The sequence below is a fragment of the Tympanuchus pallidicinctus genome, unplaced genomic scaffold, assembly GCF_026119805.1.
Source record: "Tympanuchus pallidicinctus isolate F22 unplaced genomic scaffold, pur_lepc_1.0 scaffold25, whole genome shotgun sequence".
NCBI classification, from domain to species: domain Eukaryota; kingdom Metazoa; phylum Chordata; class Aves; order Galliformes; family Phasianidae; genus Tympanuchus; species Tympanuchus pallidicinctus.
In genome coordinates this window covers 7,558,153-7,578,121 of record NW_026294742.1, presented here as the reverse complement: position 1 = coordinate 7,578,121, position 19,969 = coordinate 7,558,153, and the positions used below count along the sequence as shown (strand labels likewise).

Below are 19,969 nucleotides of genomic sequence, written 5' to 3'. Positions count from 1 at the left end.
GTTTGTGACAAAATATCTCCAGGTTTCACTGCCTGTGTTCAGCTCACGCAGGCTGCGTGGTGCCGTGCGCTTCGGCGGTCCCACTCCACGTTTTTGGGTCTGTTGGTAAATAAGATCGATACGAAGTGAATGAGGAACGGGCCCATCTTCCAAACGCAGTGTGGGCTGAGGGAGGCTGTTGGGCTGCAGATGTGCAGGGCAGGAAGGCGCAGCGGGGCTGCAGATGGTTCACCAGCAGCAGCTGTAGGGTTGGGGAGCACCGAGGAGTGCACACTGGGTTGTGCATCGCCGCCTGACCTCGTGAGGTTCCCTGGGACACAGCCCTGGGGCTGAGCAGGAGCTGCATCCTTTTACCCCTTCTGTTTCAAAGGCATCATCTCACAAGTGCTTTTTTTGTTTTGTTTCTTGAAAACGGAGCAGTAGTTTTGTTTACTCAGTTTTTATGCTGAAAAAGAGACTCCGAGGTTTATGGCTTGTGGATCGACTAATGGCCCAGCCTGCAGCCCTGATGAGTCTTTGTTCGTGAGCTGTTTCATCTCCAGGTACACTACACAGGCTAAAAGGATTTATTGTTTCGGCAAATTGATTTCAGCGGAGTGCAGTTTAGTCAGAAATAGGTCTCTGTTCTGTGAGAGGTGGCTCTCCAGCTATTTTTCCTCCCTGCGCAGTGAATAGGCTCAAACCAGGATAAGGAGTAGCTGAGAATTCATTTAGCAGAATATTGCTCCTTCATGCCACATAAATTATGGTGTTGCAGAAATAATGATAGTGGAGGCTGGGAGCATGCAAAGGAAGTGTTGGGATGCTCAGGGTGGCTGCCCACGAACACCCAGCTCTGGGGCAGGAATGGGGGAGGCTTTGTCCCAGTGGGGATCCCATGGTGGCTGCATTGGTACTGGTGTTGCCTGCGGGTGTGGGAGCTCCTCCTGGGGCTGATACTGAGTCCCCAGAAACGTGGGAGGCAGCGGGAGCCAGAAGGGAGCATCGCTTTCTAGGGAAAAGGATAGGAAAGCCTTATTTCTGAGTATGTGGGATAATGAGCAAATTCTCATTTCAGTGCCTCATGCCCTATAGAGCCTCAGAGCCACATCTTCAGATGAAGGGCCTTCCAGGAGCTTCATCTCCTGCTGTAAACCCACCTGAGCTTCATCTCCTGCTGCCACCTGAGCTGGGAGCATTTCAGTGGGGTGTTCTATCCATCTGAGCCACTCATGGCTGGGAGTGAGGGGAGCCAGGAAGACCCGCAGGTTTGGTGAGGTTCACAGCTGAAATGATTGTTGATTGTATGAAATATGTTGGACCACAGTGATGAGCATGAGCGTGCTGCAAGTCCACAGTCTTGGCTACAGTTCAAGGCATGGTTGCGAGCTGAGGTTTATTCCTTGCACTTGTTCACCTGGAGGCACCCAGTGTGTATCCGAGTGGATCCAAGTCTGGTTCTTGGCACTTCATGCCCTGGAGCAGGTAACAGTATTATTGCATACTGCACAGGGAGTGTTTTGGTGGAGTGTTGTTTTTTTTTCTTGGTTTTGCTTTTTGATGGGCCGTGATCAATACAGACGGTGTTTTCTCAGCCAAAAAAATGACAATTTTATGAATGGAGTTTAATAGCGGTGGCTTTATATGATGCAGAAGGAGATAAATGGAGCGCAAATGGAAAAGGAACTTCACCCTCAGGCCCCATTGTTTAGTGTTTCATAAGCGATTAATCGCTTCATCCCCATCAAGTGCAATTGTCAATTCAATAAGCTCTGAGGTATTCTGAATGGCGCTTGGCAAACGGGTTCCTAATGTAATTACATCTAAACGGAGTGTGAGAGCGCGTGTGTGCAGGAGGGAGGGAGAGAGCTGTGTTTTTTGGCGTGACGACGTAACAAATACGTTGATGTAAGCTGGTGAGGAAAGCCGTTCTGTTGCAGGCGATGACTTCTTGTGGCACTGGGATGCAGCCTTTCCACTCAGTGGAATGGGAGCTGAGCAGGGGCATGGTGGACACCAACCTCCTTCTCTTGTTTTCTAGTGATACTTGAAACATGGGAAGGAATGGGATTTAGAATAGTAAATGTGATATCTGTGTGTGATACAGGCTGTCCAGAGAGCTGTGGGTGCCCCATCCCTGAAGGTACCCAAGGCAGTGGATGGGATACTGGGCAGCCTGAGCTGGTGGGGGGCAGCAGCCCATGGCAGGGTCCCTAGGTGGTCTTTTAGATCCCTTCCAAACCATTCTACGATTCTATGGAAATGACAGCTTGTGTTTCTTCCTACAGCAAAGGCGTTGGGGAGGTGTGTTTATGAGGGCCACTGTTGAGGGAAAAAGTGTGCTGGGCTGGGGGTTCTCAGGCCCCACAAAGCCCTTTGGTGGGGCTCGTGGCTCCCAGATCCGGCTCAACAGAACAGGCCCAACCGGCTGTGTGTTGCAGCAGGGCTGCTGAGCACTTGGCAGGGAGCGATGGGGAGCAGCTCTGTCTGCGGCGATGGGATCCCTGCCTCCACACAGATGTGTGCAGTGCCAGGCTGGGTGTTTGCAGAGACTTGTCAAGCCAGGGGAAACCGTGCCAAGGTGAAACATTGGGGAAGATCTTGAAAAGGCAGACAATGGTGCGTTTGCTTGCTGGTCTTGCCTGCAGGTCTCCTTTGCCCCTTGACTCAGATTTTTTGGCAGATTGGTGGGGGAAAGGAGCAGCTCAGCAGCCTTGTCCTGCTGCAGAGCTTGTCCCAGCATATGGACTGAACTCTGCAGCCCAGCAGAAGCCCAGCAAGGTGAATATTTCCTTGAACTCTCAACAAATAACCACACATCAGTACTTCCTCAGTCCCTTTTCTCCTCTGTTTATAAAGGAGATATTGTCTCCTGTTGCCTTTTAGTAAGAAAGATCCACGTGTCCACTGCTGGTTTCCATTAAAGGTACTGGTATGGCAGGGATAACAGGCAGCACAACCAGTCTGAGCTCCCACCCCAGGTCTGATCCTGTGCCCATGGACCCAGCCAGTTAAAAACACTTGTTTGTTCTCAATAACAACCTTTGGCTTCCGTTTTACAGTTCCATTTAATTGGCCTTAAAAGGGTCAATTTTCACAGTCTTAGCAATTAAAGCATTGACTTTGTGTTGCCAAAGCTTGTCTGAGCCCTCACTGCAGAAAGCATCTTCGCAGAACTTGTCTTCTTGAACGTTTAAGCTGTCAGACCTAATTATCCGCATTGGTTCAGCTGAATGGATTTCTCTCCTCTCAGCCAGCAGCAATATTTTGTTACTGTCTATGAAACATGAACTGTATCCCGAGTTAGAAGCAGCCGTTTCCTGAATCGCAGACCTTCCCACCGTGGTGGATTTCAAGTTTTTGACTCGAGCTGAAGTCTCAAGTGCCCCCCGCCTTGCGTGACGCTGCGGGTGCTCGCAGGGTGCCATGTCCCCATCTCTGCTTTGTGCCTTGCAGAAAAGCCAGAGCTGGATGAGATCACCTTGGAGAGAGTGCTGGAGGAGCTGGAGACGATGTGCTACGAGAACATGAACATCGCCATTGAAACAGAGGAGGGTCTGGGCATCGAGTACGACGAGGACGTGGTGTGTGACGTCTGCCGCTCGCCAGAGGGGGAGGATGGCAACGAGATGGTGTTCTGTGACAAGTGCAACGTCTGCGTGCACCAGGTGAGCTGCAGCCCGAGAGCCGCTTCCCTGAGCGTGCTGCCTCCAGCTCCTCTTTCCTTCAGCCCTGTGATCTTTTATTCCTCCTCTTCCGTGAATGTGCTCGTTGTTCCTGGTCCTTGCCAAGCTGTGGGATCCTTAGCACCTAGGGACAAGCAGCATGGCTGCTGGCTTCCCTTCAGTCTGCACGTTTTGTTGGACCTTCCTTGTTGGTGGACCTTCCAGCTCCACCAGCTTTGTTGCACATCACAGAGCTTCTGTCCCAGCTTCCCTGCTCTGTGAATGTATGACTTCATTTTATTTCACCGCCTGGAGGAAAGCATTTTATGTTTTCAGAATTGAGTGTAAAGGCTGCAAGCCTTTGCTGGCGGGAAGAAGGAAGAGCAGCAGTATCTGCGGGCTCCTGTGCACACATGCTGGGAGCAGGACAGTGCTCGGCTGTGTGCTGCTGCTGAGCATCCATCCCTGCTGTGGGGGCTCCAGGGACGCTTTGCTGGGTGGGCTCCAATGGGAAGTGCAGGAGTGGCGCCCTTAGATGTCAGCATCCAAAGCAGAGCCCCTTTTTACTCTCCTTTCTGAGAAGGGTGTTTTGTTGGCTTTTTTTTTTCTCTCCATTTTCTCATCTTTTGGGCAGCTTTTCCATCAGCATTTCCTGGAGGTGGGAGAGTGCTGGAGATATGTATAGTTGAGAGAGGTGGGTGTTTTGAATGGTTTCCATCAGTGAATCAGATTCCACAAAATACCAGGATGATTTGGGGATGGTTTGGAGTTGGTTTCTTTTTTTTTTTCTTTTTTTTTTTTTTTTTTTTTTGGTGTTTCTTTTTTTAGTGAACTCAAGTGGAAATTTCTGGCCGTGGGCTGACGTGTGCCCATTGTGCAGCAGTGTGGGGGCCAGGCTCCATCAGGACAGACGGATGGACCCGGCAGCAGCCCCAGTGCTGGGAGCAGCATGATGCTGCGGGTTGGATTTAAAGGCTGTTGAAAGAAATGGCTGATTTTATCTTATTTTTGGGGCACATACTCGGGTCTGAACCTCAGCACCCACTTGGAAGCTTTTAGAGATCTCATCTCTTTCCCCATTCACATAGCAACAAAGCCCAAAGCCTCCAAGCAGAGGAGGTGCCATGGTCAGATATGCATGCTGGGGTTGTTTGTTTGGTTTTGCCTAATACCAAATCAGGTGCTTTATAAAAATCTCTTACAGAAATGATCTGTCTGTCCCATTTGCAGGTGCTTTGAAACACATTTAAGTCTCTGTGAACCATGTAGACCTGCAGCAGTCATATTACCTCCTTTATTTTCCCAATAGTATGTTCAAAAAGTGACTTTTTCTCCATGGAAGTTACTACTGTCAGAGTCCATTTATGGTTTGGGGCAACTTAAAATTGTGCTACAAAGTCTCTCCCCGGCTGTGAGGGCTGAGCATCCCCTTTTCCCATGCTGGTGTACCATACTCATGTAATTACTTGTTATTAATCATCTCTCCTAACATAATGGCACAGGCACAAGCTTCTCCACTGCTCTCAGAAACCCTCAGTGCTGTGAGACTTCCTGCAGCCTCATGTCAGTGGCCAAGGCAGCTGCCTGCTACTCTTTAAAACTCCTTAAGTGCAAGTTATAGAGACCTGCTGGTTAAAGACTGTCCAGTTTTAGTGGTATGTAACTTACAATCATAAGTTACTGCTGAAGTGGGAAGTATTTTATCATTATCATTATGTGACACAGCTTATCATTTGGCTCTTCCCCAAGTACGGAAGAGAAATATTTATTGAGCCCCTTGGCTCGTCTGTGCCGTGTGTTATCGCAGCAGGTCTGCTGGCTCTGCAGGCAGCAGAGTCCTTTTGTTCTCTTCTGCTTCCCACTGCCTTGGCCACAGATATGTCCTCGTGTCCTTTGGGTTTATCACTCTTCCTGATTGGGGCTCCTCCCTTCTGATTTATATTCATTACTGTCAGTTTCCCCTTTTTACTTTTACGCAGTTATTTTCACTTCCCCCTTTGGTCTGTGCTGGGTGTTTAACCAGTGTGGCCATTTTTCCCAATTGTAGGGTTGTGGCTTCACAGCCCTTATCTACCCTCGAGGTAGATTCACCGCCCCATGCCTTGTGGGATGGGTCAGCTCAAGGTGTGTTTGTGCTCCTCTCATGCTGGTTTTACATTCTCATTGCCCATCCTTTGCACACAGAGAGCTGCTGATGCAAACCCCATGTCTCTGGGTCACTGGACCAGGTCACACCCAAGCTGGCAGTTCTGTGAGCCACTGTGGTTTTGGAGTTGTTCAGAAGTGCATGTGTAATAAGTGAGCAGATGTCCGTATCGTGGAGCTGCTCTCACTGCTTTTGCTCCCGTTTGCAGGATATAAAGCACATTTGTACACTCAGCTTTTAATTAAAACCCAGAACATATTGATACAGCATGAGTATCCATGTGAAAATAAGGAACGTGACAAGGAAGGAAGAACTTAAACTGGCTGCTTTAATTGCAGTTTTGTGTCTGCTGTTCTTTACCAGGACACCCAGATGCTGTGGCGATAAGTGTGCCATGCTGCAGGAGGATGCTCACTGCAGGATGGCCAGGTTAACCAACCTTCCTCCTGTCTCACAGGCATGCTATGGCATCCTGAAGGTCCCCATTGGCAGCTGGCTGTGCCGGACCTGCGCCCTCGGCGTCCAGCCCAAGTGTTTGCTGTGCCCGAAGAGAGGGGGAGCACTGAAGCCCACTCGGAGCGGGACAAAATGGGTCCACGTTAGCTGTGCCTTATGGATACCTGAAGTAAGTAAGATGCTTTCCAACCTTCTCTTGAAATATGGCACAGACATGATTTCCAGGTGTAGCGAAAATGCAAAGCTTGAAGCAGTGATGGAGCACCTGCTGGGAAGGCTGGGCCAACCCAGGGGAGCTCAGGTGCATGCAGTGCAGCTGAGTGAAGGGCTGGAGCCAGGATCCACCCCTTCCCAGACCTCATTTAAACGTTGGCAGTGGAGGCAAGGGGATCCTTGCCTGCGTGAGGCCTTCCAAAGTAAGTAGATTTTCATCCTTCATTCCTGTATCCATGGCTGCTGCGTTTGGGCTTGCCATCGTTTGCTGCAGCTCAGAACTTTGCTACTCCACTATTGTTGCTGTACTTTCCATCATGTTATAGCATTACCCCAGGTCTGAGCTTAGATATCCATCAACAGCAATTCCAGTTGGGCTCATTGAGCCCTGCTGAGGTTGGAGCTGCAGTGCCCATGAGGCACCAAGCTGAGTGTTTAATTAGCAGCCAAGCAGCTCTCCCCATTAAGGAGGACACTGGAGGGTGCAAGCTGCTGCCCTGCTCATGGGAAATACCCACGCTCCCCAAGGAGGGGTGAAGTATCATATTGTCCTCCCTTGATGCGAAGTGCAAAGAGGAGTGCCAGAGAGACAAGGACATACCAGCATTCAGAACAATAAGGGCAAACACTAGCTCAAATTGGCAGGCAGGTGGATGCAAAAGAAAGTCCAGAGCATTGTCTATAGTTGTTTCTGGTTTTTGTGTTGGTTTTTTACCCAAGTTAGGAGTGACTTGAAAAATAAGAAACAAAATATCCACCCCTCATTCTGACTGCCTCAGATATCCCTGTAGGAGATTTGGGATAGTAACAGGTATTGACGATGTCTTCTATTTTGTGACCAGGTTAGCATTGGATGTCCTGAAAAAATGGAACCCATTACAAAGATCTCACATATCCCAGCAAGCAGATGGGCTTTGTCCTGCAGCCTCTGCAAGGAGTGCACTGGGACCTGCATTCAGGTATGTGAATCAGCAGCAAGGAAACTCAGACCCCATGGTTGTGCCTGTAGTAGCCACAAGAGATTCTCGATTCTTGAGTTGGTGGACGAGATCCAGGCTGGGTTCATTCCTGGCCTGAGTCCCAAGATCACACCTAAAAAGGAGTGTGAGCACCAATCAGACATCGTCAGCTGTTGTTGTTTGCAGTCTTTTAATGTATTGAGTGCTAGGAATCTAGATGAACTTTCTTTTGGGTAATGCAGTGATGTTGCTGTGGTGACGCTAATTATCAGGACTGCAGATGACCTTAGTTGGAGATCAGGAACCCCCAGCGGAAGGGCTTGGCGTGGCTGCCAGGAAGTCCATTTCTCATGGGATTTGAAGCCTGAGCATTTCACAAGCTGTAGGGTTGGATGTGAAGCCTGTCTCGAGGGGGACAGCAGGAAGCCTCAGGATCAGGCAGCTCCCCCCCCCCCCAAAAGCCTGCTGGCTTGCAAAATAGAGTATTTACTGCGTATTACATTCCCAGATGTTCTCCTGTTTTGCTGCACCTAAGCTGAGCACCGCAGACATCCGATTTCCTGCTCTTCCCACAGCAGCAGCACGCTGACGAGGTGGTGAGGTGTTCAGCTAAAAGCAGAAGCTCAGGACTCTCCTCTTACAGAAGTGGGACAGAGCTTCAGGGCTATGCTCTCAGTGCAGAAGCTTTGCTGGGTCACTTGCATCAAGCTTCACCCTGGCGGTCCCCGGGGATGGGCTGGGATCTGCAGCTGTATGGTGCCGGTGTTCATGCTTTCCTTGGCAGACCAGATGTGGAAGCAGTCTTGGCATGCAGTAGGGACATGGAATAGCCATTAAGCGTTGAAAAATAGGGAGAAAGGTTTGGATGCATCCCAATCCCAGCTAATCAGCTCCTGTACAGCACTGGGAGCTGCGCCGCGGGGGTGGATGCGTGCGACAGTGAGTACTGGAGAGCAGAGCAGCTGGCTGGTGGCAGGAGGGTGATGGAACAGGGCTGCGGGCTTTGCTGCGTTGGTGTGACTGCCTCAGGTTTAATACTCTAAAGGGAGCTATTTAAAAGCAATCCCCTTAGCTTGAAATGAAACCTCACAATACTTCTTTAAATCTCTAGTGTTGACTCACTTCTTTCTTTTTTCTTTTTTCTTTTTTTTGATGGTTCTGGGTGGATCTGCTTATTCACCCTGCCAGATGGAGATACTGTGTCATAGCGGCAACTGCTTTCAAAGAACGGAAGGGCAGGGAGAGGAGGCAAACAGGCTTGGCAGCATCAAAGAAAATTCAGCTCCTCCGGGGCTTCATCCTCTCAGCACCGGCATTACGTGTTAGCAGTGCAGTCCCTGGGACTGCATGGATTTGCATTAAATGTCACTTGAAATGGAACAGGAGCTTTACTGTCCGATGTGACTTCATGAGGCTGTCACTGGAGTGTCTGCTGATGCTACCTGAGTGCTTTCAGGGCGATTTTGTTTCAAGGAAAAGGAGGAAAAAGAAGCAAGCAGTGCCTTTGTTTGAGGATTTGTGGAGTAAATCAGCAGGCTCGCTCGTAGATAAATAAACATGTTCCATACGCATCAGAGGTGGAGAGCTGTGTTTTGAGAGCTGATGTTTATGGAGCATATTTTTGATTAGTGCCTGTTTATACAGGTGTAATCTAACTACCTTTGTCAGCGTTTTAGGTTTATGACACAGCTCTGAAAGAAGAGGGTTGTTTGCTGTTCAAGCACTCAGCTTTCACTCCTGGCAGCAGGCGCTGATGCTCCAGGTGCCCGCAGGCTGCAGAAGGTCCTTGCTGCTTCCAGGACAGGTTTATCTGAGTGACTGGAACCAGGCTGAGCCAGGACAAGAGGCAATATCCCTGGAAGGGAGCTGGAGAGCAGGAGCCTGTCATCCCCAACAGGCATGTGGGTGCCTACAGACAGAACTGCAGCTTCAGGAACCTCCACTGTTGTCAGAGACCAATGTGAGGCATCTCTGTGTGTTGAGGTATTTCTTCCCATCTAGATTTGACCGCCAAAAGGGAAGCATACCTTCTGCCCTCTCCAACTCTCTGTGCCCTCTCCAACTCTCTGTGCCCTCTCCAACTCTCTGTGCCCTCTCCAACTCTCTGTGCCCTCTCCAACTCTCTGTGCCCTCTCCAACTCTCTGTGCCCTCTCCAACTCTCTGTGCCTCTGATGTTGCTGCTTGCACATCATTACTTCTCTTGTTTTTCTGGTAGAAAGCTGTAAACCTGCTGTAGTTGATCCAGTGCTCCTTTGTGCTGGATATAATAATACAGCCCTGAAAACACACTTTTCCCATCCTCTCTTAAGGGGAAGTCATGACTTTATGTGGTGGTTCTTGTGGTCAGACATCAGGATGTGCCAAGGAGCACTCAGTATCCAGCAGGAATTTTCTTGTTTGCATTGCTGAACTACAAGAGAGAGTGCCAGGAGCCAGGATGTGTGCAGCCCACGTCCTCGCACACTTGTGGACAGAGAAACCCAGTGCCCTCCTTGCTGGAAACAGCAACTGTCTCCTCTAAAAGAACTTGCTTTTCAGGACAGCCCGAAGAGATGCATCTCTGTTAGCTGGTGGCAGTCTTCTGCAATGGACATCATCTTTTGCTGATATCATGCAAAAACTTGAGAATTGTGAGCGGGGGAAGAGTGGTGTGGGTGCTCACCAACATCCTGAGCCCTAGCGTGAAGTGGGGCCCTGTCATCCTCCAAGGACACAGCGGGGCTGAAATTGCATGTTCTGTCTGAAAAGTGCCACCAGGAACCAACCCATCTGTGGTCACTAAAAATCATATGGCATTTCTTTGTGAGGATGCAGAAGTGTCATATCTGATGGCTTGGCTGGGGTTCAGCACTGGTAATTGGTTTTTCCTTCCTAAATTTCCCTTGCAGTTCTGTTGGAGTAGCCACTTCCTTCCACTTCTGCCCCAGAACTGCAGCACAGCACCGCTGTAAGCTGTTAAACATCTGCTGGGTTTCATGGTTAGCAGTATTTGAATTTCATGGGCAGATAAAGTCATCCCTCTACTTCTTCCCACCAAGATTTGTTTGAGGACTAATTAACAGCCCGCATCGATCTCTGGGGCAGCCTTCACCATCTCAGAATTTTGTTTGGGAATGGATTTGCTTCTACCTGGTGCAGCAGATGTTCTGAAATCCTGGAGCTAAAGGAACTGTGGGACAAGGAGCAGGATTGGATGCAGAGCGGGTCAGGGAGCACACTTTGTACGCCCAGGCTGTTCCACACAGATGAGTCCGTCCCGGCACCACTGTGCTCACCAGGGCTGGGATGGATCGATGTGTGCCTACTTCTGGCTCAGACAAGGTCACTGAGAGCTCTGGCTGGGTATGATCCTTTGTTGCCCTGTCATTGGAGCAGCCTCATTGTTTTGTTTGCGTTTTGGGCGCAGTTTCTGACAACTGCTGCTTGCCATCTGCTGGAAGAGGAATCCAGGGTGTACGTCATTCACTTTGCTTTATTCCTGAGGTGTGATCGCCCCTGCTGCTGGTGCCGTCCCAGTGAGCCCTGGATGTGCTGACAATGCCATCACGCTGCTGTGGGTTGTCCCCAGCACAGGCTGCTGTGTCCCTGTCTCTGTAGGTATTTATGTGCACTGCAACACAAAAGGATCTTCCCGATGATTTAATTTGAAGCACCCCCAGCTGTTACACCAAAATAGACACAACAGTATGTCCGTGGCTATATATCTCTGTGCAGTAAGATTACCATCTTGGCTACCAGACAAGAAAACTCAATCAAAGGAACTTACAGCTGGCAAAGGCTTCCAACCTTAATGTGCCATTAAAGTGAGGAAGAGGGACTCCATCAAATGACATTGCGTCTCCTCCTTGTAGTAAATCTCTCTCCGTGACTGCAGGAGCGAGCGTGTGCACTTTAAAAGCCAGCACATGATATATTAACTCCTCCAAAAGCTGGCAGCCACCTTCACAAGCAGTTCCGGGCTGAAATTAGGAATAAGAGGATGTATTTGAATAGAGTGAGTTGAGCTGTTTGTATTCCGTGTCAGCACCTGGAGATGTGAGTATGGATGGATGTGGCAAGTAGGTGGATGCCAAGTCCCAGCCCTGGTGGCAGCCATGTGCCACCACCTGCTCCACCAGCAACATATCACTGCTGGGAGACTGCATATCACTGCCCAGCATCCACCCCTGGGGCATACTAATGCTTGGCAATCCAACTTCTGGTCCTTAGATACTAGCAACATTTCTTTTCTGTTCATTTTGAGCATGAAAGTGCAGCACAGCAGAGCCCTGGTGGAACCCTACAGCATCCTGGTGGTTTGTGTTCCGTGTGCAGGGAGGTTCGTGGCCAGGCTGCTGCTGCACCCCGCTGCCCTGCCAGAGCAGTCCCTGCATAATGCTGAAATGCTGTGCTACAGTAATAGTTCACTTAAAATGCCTCATTATTGCAGTTTAAATGGTCATTAGCAGCTGGAGGAGACTGATTTCTTACGGGTTATGGTTGAAGCAATTACCTGACATTCTGAGCCATTAAAAAACAGTTAATGAACAGAGGGGGAGAATGTGCTGATGTGGAAATTGGTGATGTTCTGGTGGTGGGTTGCTTTTTGTCTGTAGGAAACCAGGTTTGGGGTTCATCTGTTTTGCTGTCTGTGAGATTCAAGTAACGGAAGTGTAAGGTAAGTTAGGGAAATGGTTAAAGCTTTCATCTGGTGCACATCTGGTAAGTCTAGTCACTGAACCAATTCTCAAACCTTATTTTGTGAATATATAGAGCATATTTGCTCTGTATATGGCAAATTTCATTTTTTTTTCCTATTTTTTTTTTAAATGGAGCGAATTAAAGTCTGTATAGCTTCCAGAAGAGTAAGGGATCGTAACCTGGAGCATTGGCTGCTGCTTACGTACTCCGTTCACTCCCAAACCTTAACACCTGTAGGCTGTCATTAACAATGGCATAGGAATGGAGTAGGGTAGGGAACGGGATGAAATAAAGATGGAAATTTCTCAGGATAAATCAGCTTTCAATCTCTGGGCATCCCACTGGCCGTGTGTTGTTGGTGTGTTGCCGGAAGAACTGTCAGAGTCTTGTATTTGTGGTAGGTGAAAGGCATCAGGGCTTGTCACAGAGAACACAAGCAGGTTAGGTGAGGAGGTGCCTGGTGAGCCCTGGGTTCCTTCTGATGGGGATTTTGGTGCCCACCCTCACTGGTGTGTAGGACTCAGGCAATGTAGCCTGAGCAGTGCGTGTTACTGAGCATCCATGGCTTGGGGGCGGTGCTGTCCTCCTGAGGGCATCACTCCTTTAGTGAAGCTGTGTCTTGTGGTCCCGCTGTGCCCTCACCACCAGCCCTGTCCTTCTCCCCACAGTGCTCCATGCCCGCCTGCGTCACCGCATTCCACGTCACCTGCGCCTTTGACCACAACCTCGACATGCGGACTATTTTAGCAGACAACGATGAAGTGAAGTTCAAGTCCTTCTGCCTGGAGCACAGCACCGGTGCCACCAAACTACCTGAGGAGACGCGGACAGAGCCTGATCAAGCCCAGCTGGACCTGGAGAAGGTGACGCTGCGGAAGCAAAAGCTCCAGCAGCTGGAGGAGGACTTCTATGAACTCGTGAAGCCTTCCGAGGTGGCAGAGAACCTTGATTTAAGCGAGTCGCTGGTGGATTTTGTCTATCAGTACTGGAAGCTGAAGAGGAAAGCAAACTCCAACAAACCGCTGCTGACACCAAAAACGGATGAAGTGGACAACTTGGCTCAGCAGGAGCAGGATGTTCTCTACCGGCGCTTGAAGCTTTTCACACACCTCAGGCAAGACCTGGAGAGGGTGAGTGTGGCTTTTCCTGTAATGGCAAACCCTTGTGCTCCGTCAGGGCTGTTGTTGCTGGAGGGACGTGGTGGTGCATCCCTGTAAAGAGCACTGTGCTGAGCTGTCCCAGGAGGCTCTCACCTGGCCAGGGTGGATTTGGGATGATGGCAGCCCTCAGCAGCTTTCCAGGCAATATTTAGAAGTGAACCCAGGGTTGAGATCTGCAAATGTGCCAGTCCCATTTCCTGGGTATCCTGATGTGGTCCTCCCCACTTTTCCTCCTTTTCTTCTTGGCTCTTTTTGCTTTAAAGCCTTTACCAAGAGCTGGCTGTTTAAATGAGCTGTACAAAAAGCTGTATGGTTCCCAGGCTTTCTTCCCAGCATCTCAGCTTGGCTGGGGGAAGCAGTGCGGGTGGTGTTTTACTGTCTAAGTGTGTGTAAATACCAGCAGTCTCTAAGCAGAGTGCAAGTGATGCTTTCTTCCAGCAGTATAAAATTGCAGAGAGGAGATATTGCCAAACACTTTGATATACTGCTTGCCAGAGGCAGTTGTTTTCCTCATAAAGAAATTTCAGTTTGATGTTTTCTTCCATCCAGAACAAAAAAAGAGAATGTAGTAAAATATGAAAAAGCAAGCTATGTGCTGTATATTTACAGCCAGGAGATGGGGGAGCGGGGGGAAGAAAAGAAAAAAGAAAGAACTTTTCTCTCCTGTACACCTGAGTGCTCCCAAACTGTCCCCAGGCAGCAGTGAGGCCCCAGGCTACTTGCTGTATCCACGTGTGGGTTCATAGCTCAGCTAACCCCACTGAAAGCATCCATGCATCCTGGGGGAGCACTGCATGGCTGCAGCCCTGGTAACAGAGCTGAGCTGCCCCCAGTTATGCTGCACACAGTGGCACTGAGCTGTGGCACTGAGTTGGCACTGGAGCTGCCTGCAGCTGCACGCCCATGAGGAACAACTGATGCCACTGGTTTGCATGAGAGCTGCAAGCAGTGGGGGATGCATCCTGCCCCCGATGGATGTGCTGGTAGGGGTTTGTCCTGGGGGGGCTGGGGCTGGAGAAGGGAGCATTAAGCGCACTTTGCTAGGGAAAAGCTTATCTCCTTTGCTTGGTTGTTTGCACTTAGAGCTTCCCTCTCAGTTGGTAAAATGTCATGAGCTGTAGTACAAAACAAAGTGAGACTGTAGGTACCTGTGGGGCAAACGTAAATCAGTGTGTGGAGGGGAAGGTGCTGGCCAGCTGTGGGTCAGGACAGCCAACCTGCATGTGGTTACTGGCACAGTCTGATGTCAGCTGGGTGTTCTGCTGCATTTGTACATGATCAGCACCTGCAGTAGGGCAGTGGGCAGTTCTGCATGGCTCATGCAGGCAGCACAGCTATGCTGCTGCCCCACACTGCTGGGCCTGGCTCTGCCCTCCTTGCCAACCTCCATGCTGGATGCAAAAGAAGAATTCATGGATAATGAATTCAATAGCCCAATATTCTCCAATAGCCCCACAACTTCTGGTGCAAGTCCTGGTGTGAGGGAGCCCATGATAGGAGGAGATGCCCTAGACCCCAACTGCATTACGGTGCTGCTCCTGCAGCATCCCAACCTCTGAGACATGGAATCCTTTAGAAACATGAACTGTATCATTAGGCCTGTGAGCAATTGATGGGAGATTACAACAGTTTATGCATCCACACTGTTGCTGCGTGATTTCTGGTAAGGTACCTGGGGATCTCTTGGCTCTATTCCCTTTTGGTGAGTATTGCTCACTTTATGCACTGACGTTCAGCAGCAGCGCAGGTTGAACAACGCACTGCAGGTTAATCCTGACTGCTCAGGGCCGGTGCCCTGGCCTTGTTTTCCTGCCTAAGAGTTGTGTTAGAAAGCATGGGTGCAGGAGTGTGAATCCTGCTTGTGAGCTCAGCCTGTGAAGGAGAGGTTACAGACTAACATGGGTGTTTGTGTACAACCCGGGGGAGGCTGGGACAAGGGCATGGACGCCGGGCACAGAGCTGTCCCCAGGCAGCAGAACAGTGATGCATCTTGGGGACTCATTTCCAGCCCTGCTAAACCAGATGCTGTTTCTTGTGTTTCTGTAGGTTAGAAATCTCTGTTACATGGTGACGAGACGGGAGAAAATGAAACACACCATTTGTAAACTCCAGGAGCAGATCTTCCACCTGCAGATGATTCTCATTGAGAAAGATCTTTACCCAGGTCAGTACTGCTTGCAGGACCTGTTCAGTGCCCTCCTCTGAACCTCAGTCCCCCAGCAGAGAAAGGCAGAACCACCCCTGCCCTGCTGGGTGCTTCCAGCGCAGCTCCTATGCTGATTCATCAAACACTTAGAGCGTTGTTCTCAAGCATGCAATAATGCCTTACCGTGGGTGACTGAGGTGCCAGCAGTCCTTGCTGTCACACATCCCTCCCAACCCTCGCTCAGATGAATGCTGTTAGGTGCTGGTGCTAAAAAACAGAATCCCAGGGTTCACATGAAGGTGCTGCTGCAGGAACACTTGGTTCTGTTCCTTGTTTTGAAAGCACGGAGCTGCTCCTCAGCACTGCCTGGCTCTATGAAACAGCTCTGGGGTCTGTTTGGTTTCCTCTGGTTGTGTCAGAAGTTGAGCTGTGGATGGGATGGCTTTTACCTCCTTCAGCTCTGCGGCCTGTAGTTTTTCCTGCTCCTCATTCTGGTTAGTGGGAATGACACACGTACTTCCTGCAAAGCCTCTGGCACCTCTTCATTAAGAAATACTGAAATAAAGTTGCTTTCCTTCTGTCTTTTTTTTTTTCTTTTCTTTTTTTCCCCTTTTGTGCCCAAACCCACAGCCCTGCATCCCTCCTCCTTTTTTCAGTGGCAGCACAGGACCAGGCTCTGTGGCTGCAGAACAGTTTTTCCAGAAGCAGCATCTGGAGCTTTGGCAAACGCATCCGACTCTTGTTGTGTTTGTGGCTTTGGAGTTGCATTTGAAGCCATCACATGTTTGGGGTTTCTTCAGGAACTGTCTGGGCTGAGCTTTCCTTTACAAAAGTTTCCTTTGACTGAAGTTTTGGAGGCCAAGACGTGTGCGTGTTGAGACGTGTGGGGCTTGGATCCTCTGCAGATTGCCCTGCGTGGCCAGAGCTGGGCAGCACAGGGCCCAGGGTGTGCAATGAGGATGTGGGCTGATGGCAGGGGCAGGTTGCTGCTCTCCTGGTTAACAGGTTTCACTGGAAGGGCTGCTTCAGGAGCACAGCCTGCTGTCACGTTGGCTGTTTGGGGAAGGTGGCTGAACCCAGTTCTTCAGCTGGATCCTTTTCCAGGAAGGCTTTTGACAGGGTGGGAATTTGCCTTCCAGCACGGCACTGAATGGAGCTGGAGCACCAGAGCATGGGGTGAGAGCTCCCAGTGGGGTTAGGGGTGCAGTGGGGGGAACTGGAATACCTGTGAGTGTTTAGCCTGCCCTGAGGACTGTAGTTATGGGGTGATTCTTACAGCAGATGCAGGCTTTGTAATTGCGTTTCGATGGAAGTGGTATTCTCATGTAGCCCCAAACACTTTGCATTTACCCGTGAGCTTTATGCTGCTGAGCCAAGCTGCTGTTCACCTGCTGCGTGCCTCCCTGGCGCCTCCCTTTCCATGGGTCAAAGGGCATTTTGATGTTTTATTTTCTGTTGGCAGCACAGCTCCCCACTGTGGGGTAGCACATCCCACCCCTCAGGCCATCCTTCCTCCAACCCTACACACTGCTCCCATCCTCAGTGTCCACATCCCACCTCTGCCACCCTCATCCTGCACAATGCTCTCAGCACCCACGTTTTGCTGGGCCTCCTCACTTCAGGTGACTTAGAGCTCAAGATCCTCAGCAGCTCACAGCACCAAACCCATGGATACCATGCTGCTGCGTTCTGCATCGTTAGTGACTGGAGAGTGGTTTGGTGGCTGAGTGAGTTGCAGTCAATGGAGAATGGTCCCTGTAGCAATCCCTCTGTGCTGCTCCTGACTGGATTGCTCTGCATGCCTGCAGTTTCTCAGAAAAGGAAGAAAATCTGCATTGTTTTGCCCGGACAAAGCTGGTTTTTAACTGCTTTCATTGTAGCTATAACCAAAGTCTTTTGGGCTTATCCCAGAGATGGTTTTAGCTCAGGTTGCTTTTGGAATGGCTCCCATATGAAGCGCCATTCTTGAGGGGTTTATTTTTTCTCACTGATAAATGATGATTTCAGCAGGAGATTTTTAATAAAATCAGTGAGAACTGCCCATGTAAGATGAACCCATCTCTCTCTCCCTTATTTTTATTGCATGAAGCAGACAGAAAACGCTGTCTGGCTTTGAAACATGGTTGCTATTTTGACAGGTCCCTCTTCAAAAAGTAATGTTCACGTTTTTCTTTAGATCCATTGTGCTGTCCAAACAAAGATATGTTTTCATTTTGCAAGCAAAGTGAAAAATGTGTCTGTTCCTCTTGTTATTTGGCAGGAATGCAGCGAATACCCATTTTGCTTTTGCTTTTCTTTCTTGTGGTGAGCGCTGTGCTTGTGAGGGGTTCTGGCAACCCTGGGAGTGTAAATCCCCTGTGCATGCAGGTGCTGTGCAGATGCCCTCCTCTGCTTGCCCCATGCATTTCCAGCCCAGCTGGAAGGAGAGGGGCTGTTCTCTGTGATGCCCCCATCACAGCAAATTGATGCACTTGCATCAGGAGCAGTGTCCGGTTCTTAACATCGTTGCTTTGGTAGCTGCTTGGCTTGTGCAGGTCTGAGCTGTTGGCCAGGCTGACAACCTGCATGGCTCACCTCCATCAGCTGCCCAAACGCTGGTGTAAGAGCAGTGTCCTTCCCCCTTCAAAAGTCAATATGGATGTTTTAGCACAGAATTCTCTGGGCCTGAGAGAGTAACTAAAAACCTTTGGAGTATTGCGCTTGGCAATACAAGTTGTACTTTTATAGGGTATGTATTTGTCCTGTTTACCCAAGAGGAATAAATCCAGTAGAAATTCAAAACCATTTAGGAAACATTGATTTTTAGCTGAACGGCTGCATAGCTTGCAGTTACATTCCTGGCTTTCCATAGGCTGTGTTGCTCATCTTTCCTCCTCCGTTTAGCTGTGTTCAATACACTGGTTTTATAGCTTTGTTTTTTTCCACCACTGCCTGGTATGAGTGTAAACAGTTACCACAGCTGAAAGGTAAAATCACACCAAGGTTTGCTATAAAATGCTGCCAATGCTACATGCTTTGCAGCTCAGTCTGTCCTGCAGCTGTGTCCACAGCTAGCCTGGGCCATGCACAGGCAGTTTCCATGATGTGCCCAGCAGGTTCAGAGGGTGCCTGGTCTCCTGGAGGGCTTCAGAACAGTTTGTGTGCATTCCTGCTCTCCTGGATGGTTTCTGAATGGAGTTTGGGGTTATTTCTCATCTCCTGGTGAGTTTCATAGTGAGGTTTGGGCTTGTTCCTGATCTCTGTGAATCTTCCAGAGCAAATGTTTCTCATCTTCTGGAAGGTTTCAGAGCAAAGTTTGGGGGTGTCCCTCTTGTTTCTCCCTACAGCCCCCAAATCCATTCCAGAAGGGTGCCCTGGTGGCTGCAAAATTTCTAGTGAGCCTGCTGCCTTCAGTGGCACCGCTTCTGCGGCCATGCCAAGCTCACAGCCACAGCCCAAACCTCTTTTATGTAGCCTACAGGATTCACGTTTCCTTAACCTATAGAGATGTGAGCCTACTTTTGGCTAAGAAGTAGCACAGCCTTCGTCCCTACAGTGTGTGCCCTGTGGAGCTGGCTCATCCTGGTGCCTCGTCTCACACGCAGTTTTCCTTTTTCTTTAAAAAATGCCAGAACAAACTGGGAAGAAGACAAAGGGTAAGAAAAGTGATCCGAGAAGGAAAGGAAGAGATGGTAGAAAAAATAGCCCTGAGAAGAAAGAAAAAAGGAAATCAGTCAACGAAACTGTGTTGGGACAACTGGGTAAGTCTGATTTTATGGGCACAGAGCTTCTCGTGGGCTGGTGGCTCTCCAGAGGCTCCTGCTTTTGGAGAGCAGTGTTGAGGAGCGCGGTGCAGCCCCCAGCCCATCCCATGTGGGATCAGCCCCAGCATGCCACGGCCACAGCGCTGCAGCAGAGACCTCACCCTGCTGGGTCCAGGCTGTAAAACAGCCTCGGGGTTGCACAGTGTGCAAGAATAGCTGCAATTGCACTCAGTGATAAAATCAGACTTACCCACTTCAAAGCAGGGCAGATCCTGTACATCTTCTGTGCCATTTTGCTTGCATGAACCTCCAGCACCATCATTGCCATTCCAGCAGATGCTTCTCCCACCTCCTGCTCTGCTCCATCAGCTGCATCCCCACCAGCAGAGCAGGGGGAGTTTTCTGGGGCAAGCTGTCATATTGAATGGGGGCCTACAGGGTTGTGGAAAGAAACTGCCTTTCAGTCAGTCTGGAAAACCAGGCAGCAGAGAAGAGGAATGAGGTCTTGCAGAGCTTCACCAGGGTCTTGCAGTGTGCTGGATTTTACAAATTGCTTGAGGCATCGCTTGGGGCTGCCGTGATGGGGGAGGAACCTTGGGGTGCCTTGAGCTCATCGTCCCTGAGCTGATGGGGGTTGTTCTGTAGAATATCAGGATTGTTCTGTAGAAGGACCATAGGGGAACTTCCTTGGGGTGACAGTTCCTAGGCTGGGCTCGCTGCAGCTTCATAGCAGTAGTTAACTCCTGGGGTGCTTACCCATGCAGTCATGCATCATCTGGGGGGATGTGTTCACTGTGCTGTGAGTCAGAGCACCACTGCTC

The 19,969-nt window shown here is 49.8% G+C and overlaps 1 protein-coding gene across 3 annotated transcripts in view; it reads left to right on the top strand.

Annotated features, from left to right (window-relative positions):
* The window catches only part of JADE2 (jade family PHD finger 2), a 56,190-nt gene that overhangs the window by 31,674 nt on the left and 4,547 nt on the right, over positions 1 to 19,969 (top strand). For 2 of the 3 annotated variants that reach the window (XM_052689911.1, XM_052689912.1), the window contains exons 6-11: positions 3,436 to 3,647; positions 6,248 to 6,415; positions 7,302 to 7,418; positions 12,768 to 13,229; positions 15,306 to 15,423; positions 19,017 to 19,145. In XM_052689911.1, coding sequence (XP_052545871.1) covers positions 3,436 to 3,647; positions 6,248 to 6,415; positions 7,302 to 7,418; positions 12,768 to 13,229; positions 15,306 to 15,423; positions 19,017 to 19,145 — 1,206 coding nt within the window. The remainder of the gene's footprint in view (positions 1 to 3,435; positions 3,648 to 6,247; positions 6,416 to 7,301; positions 7,419 to 12,767; positions 13,230 to 15,305; positions 15,424 to 19,016; positions 19,146 to 19,969) is intronic. The other variant, XM_052689913.1, reaches the window with a different exon arrangement.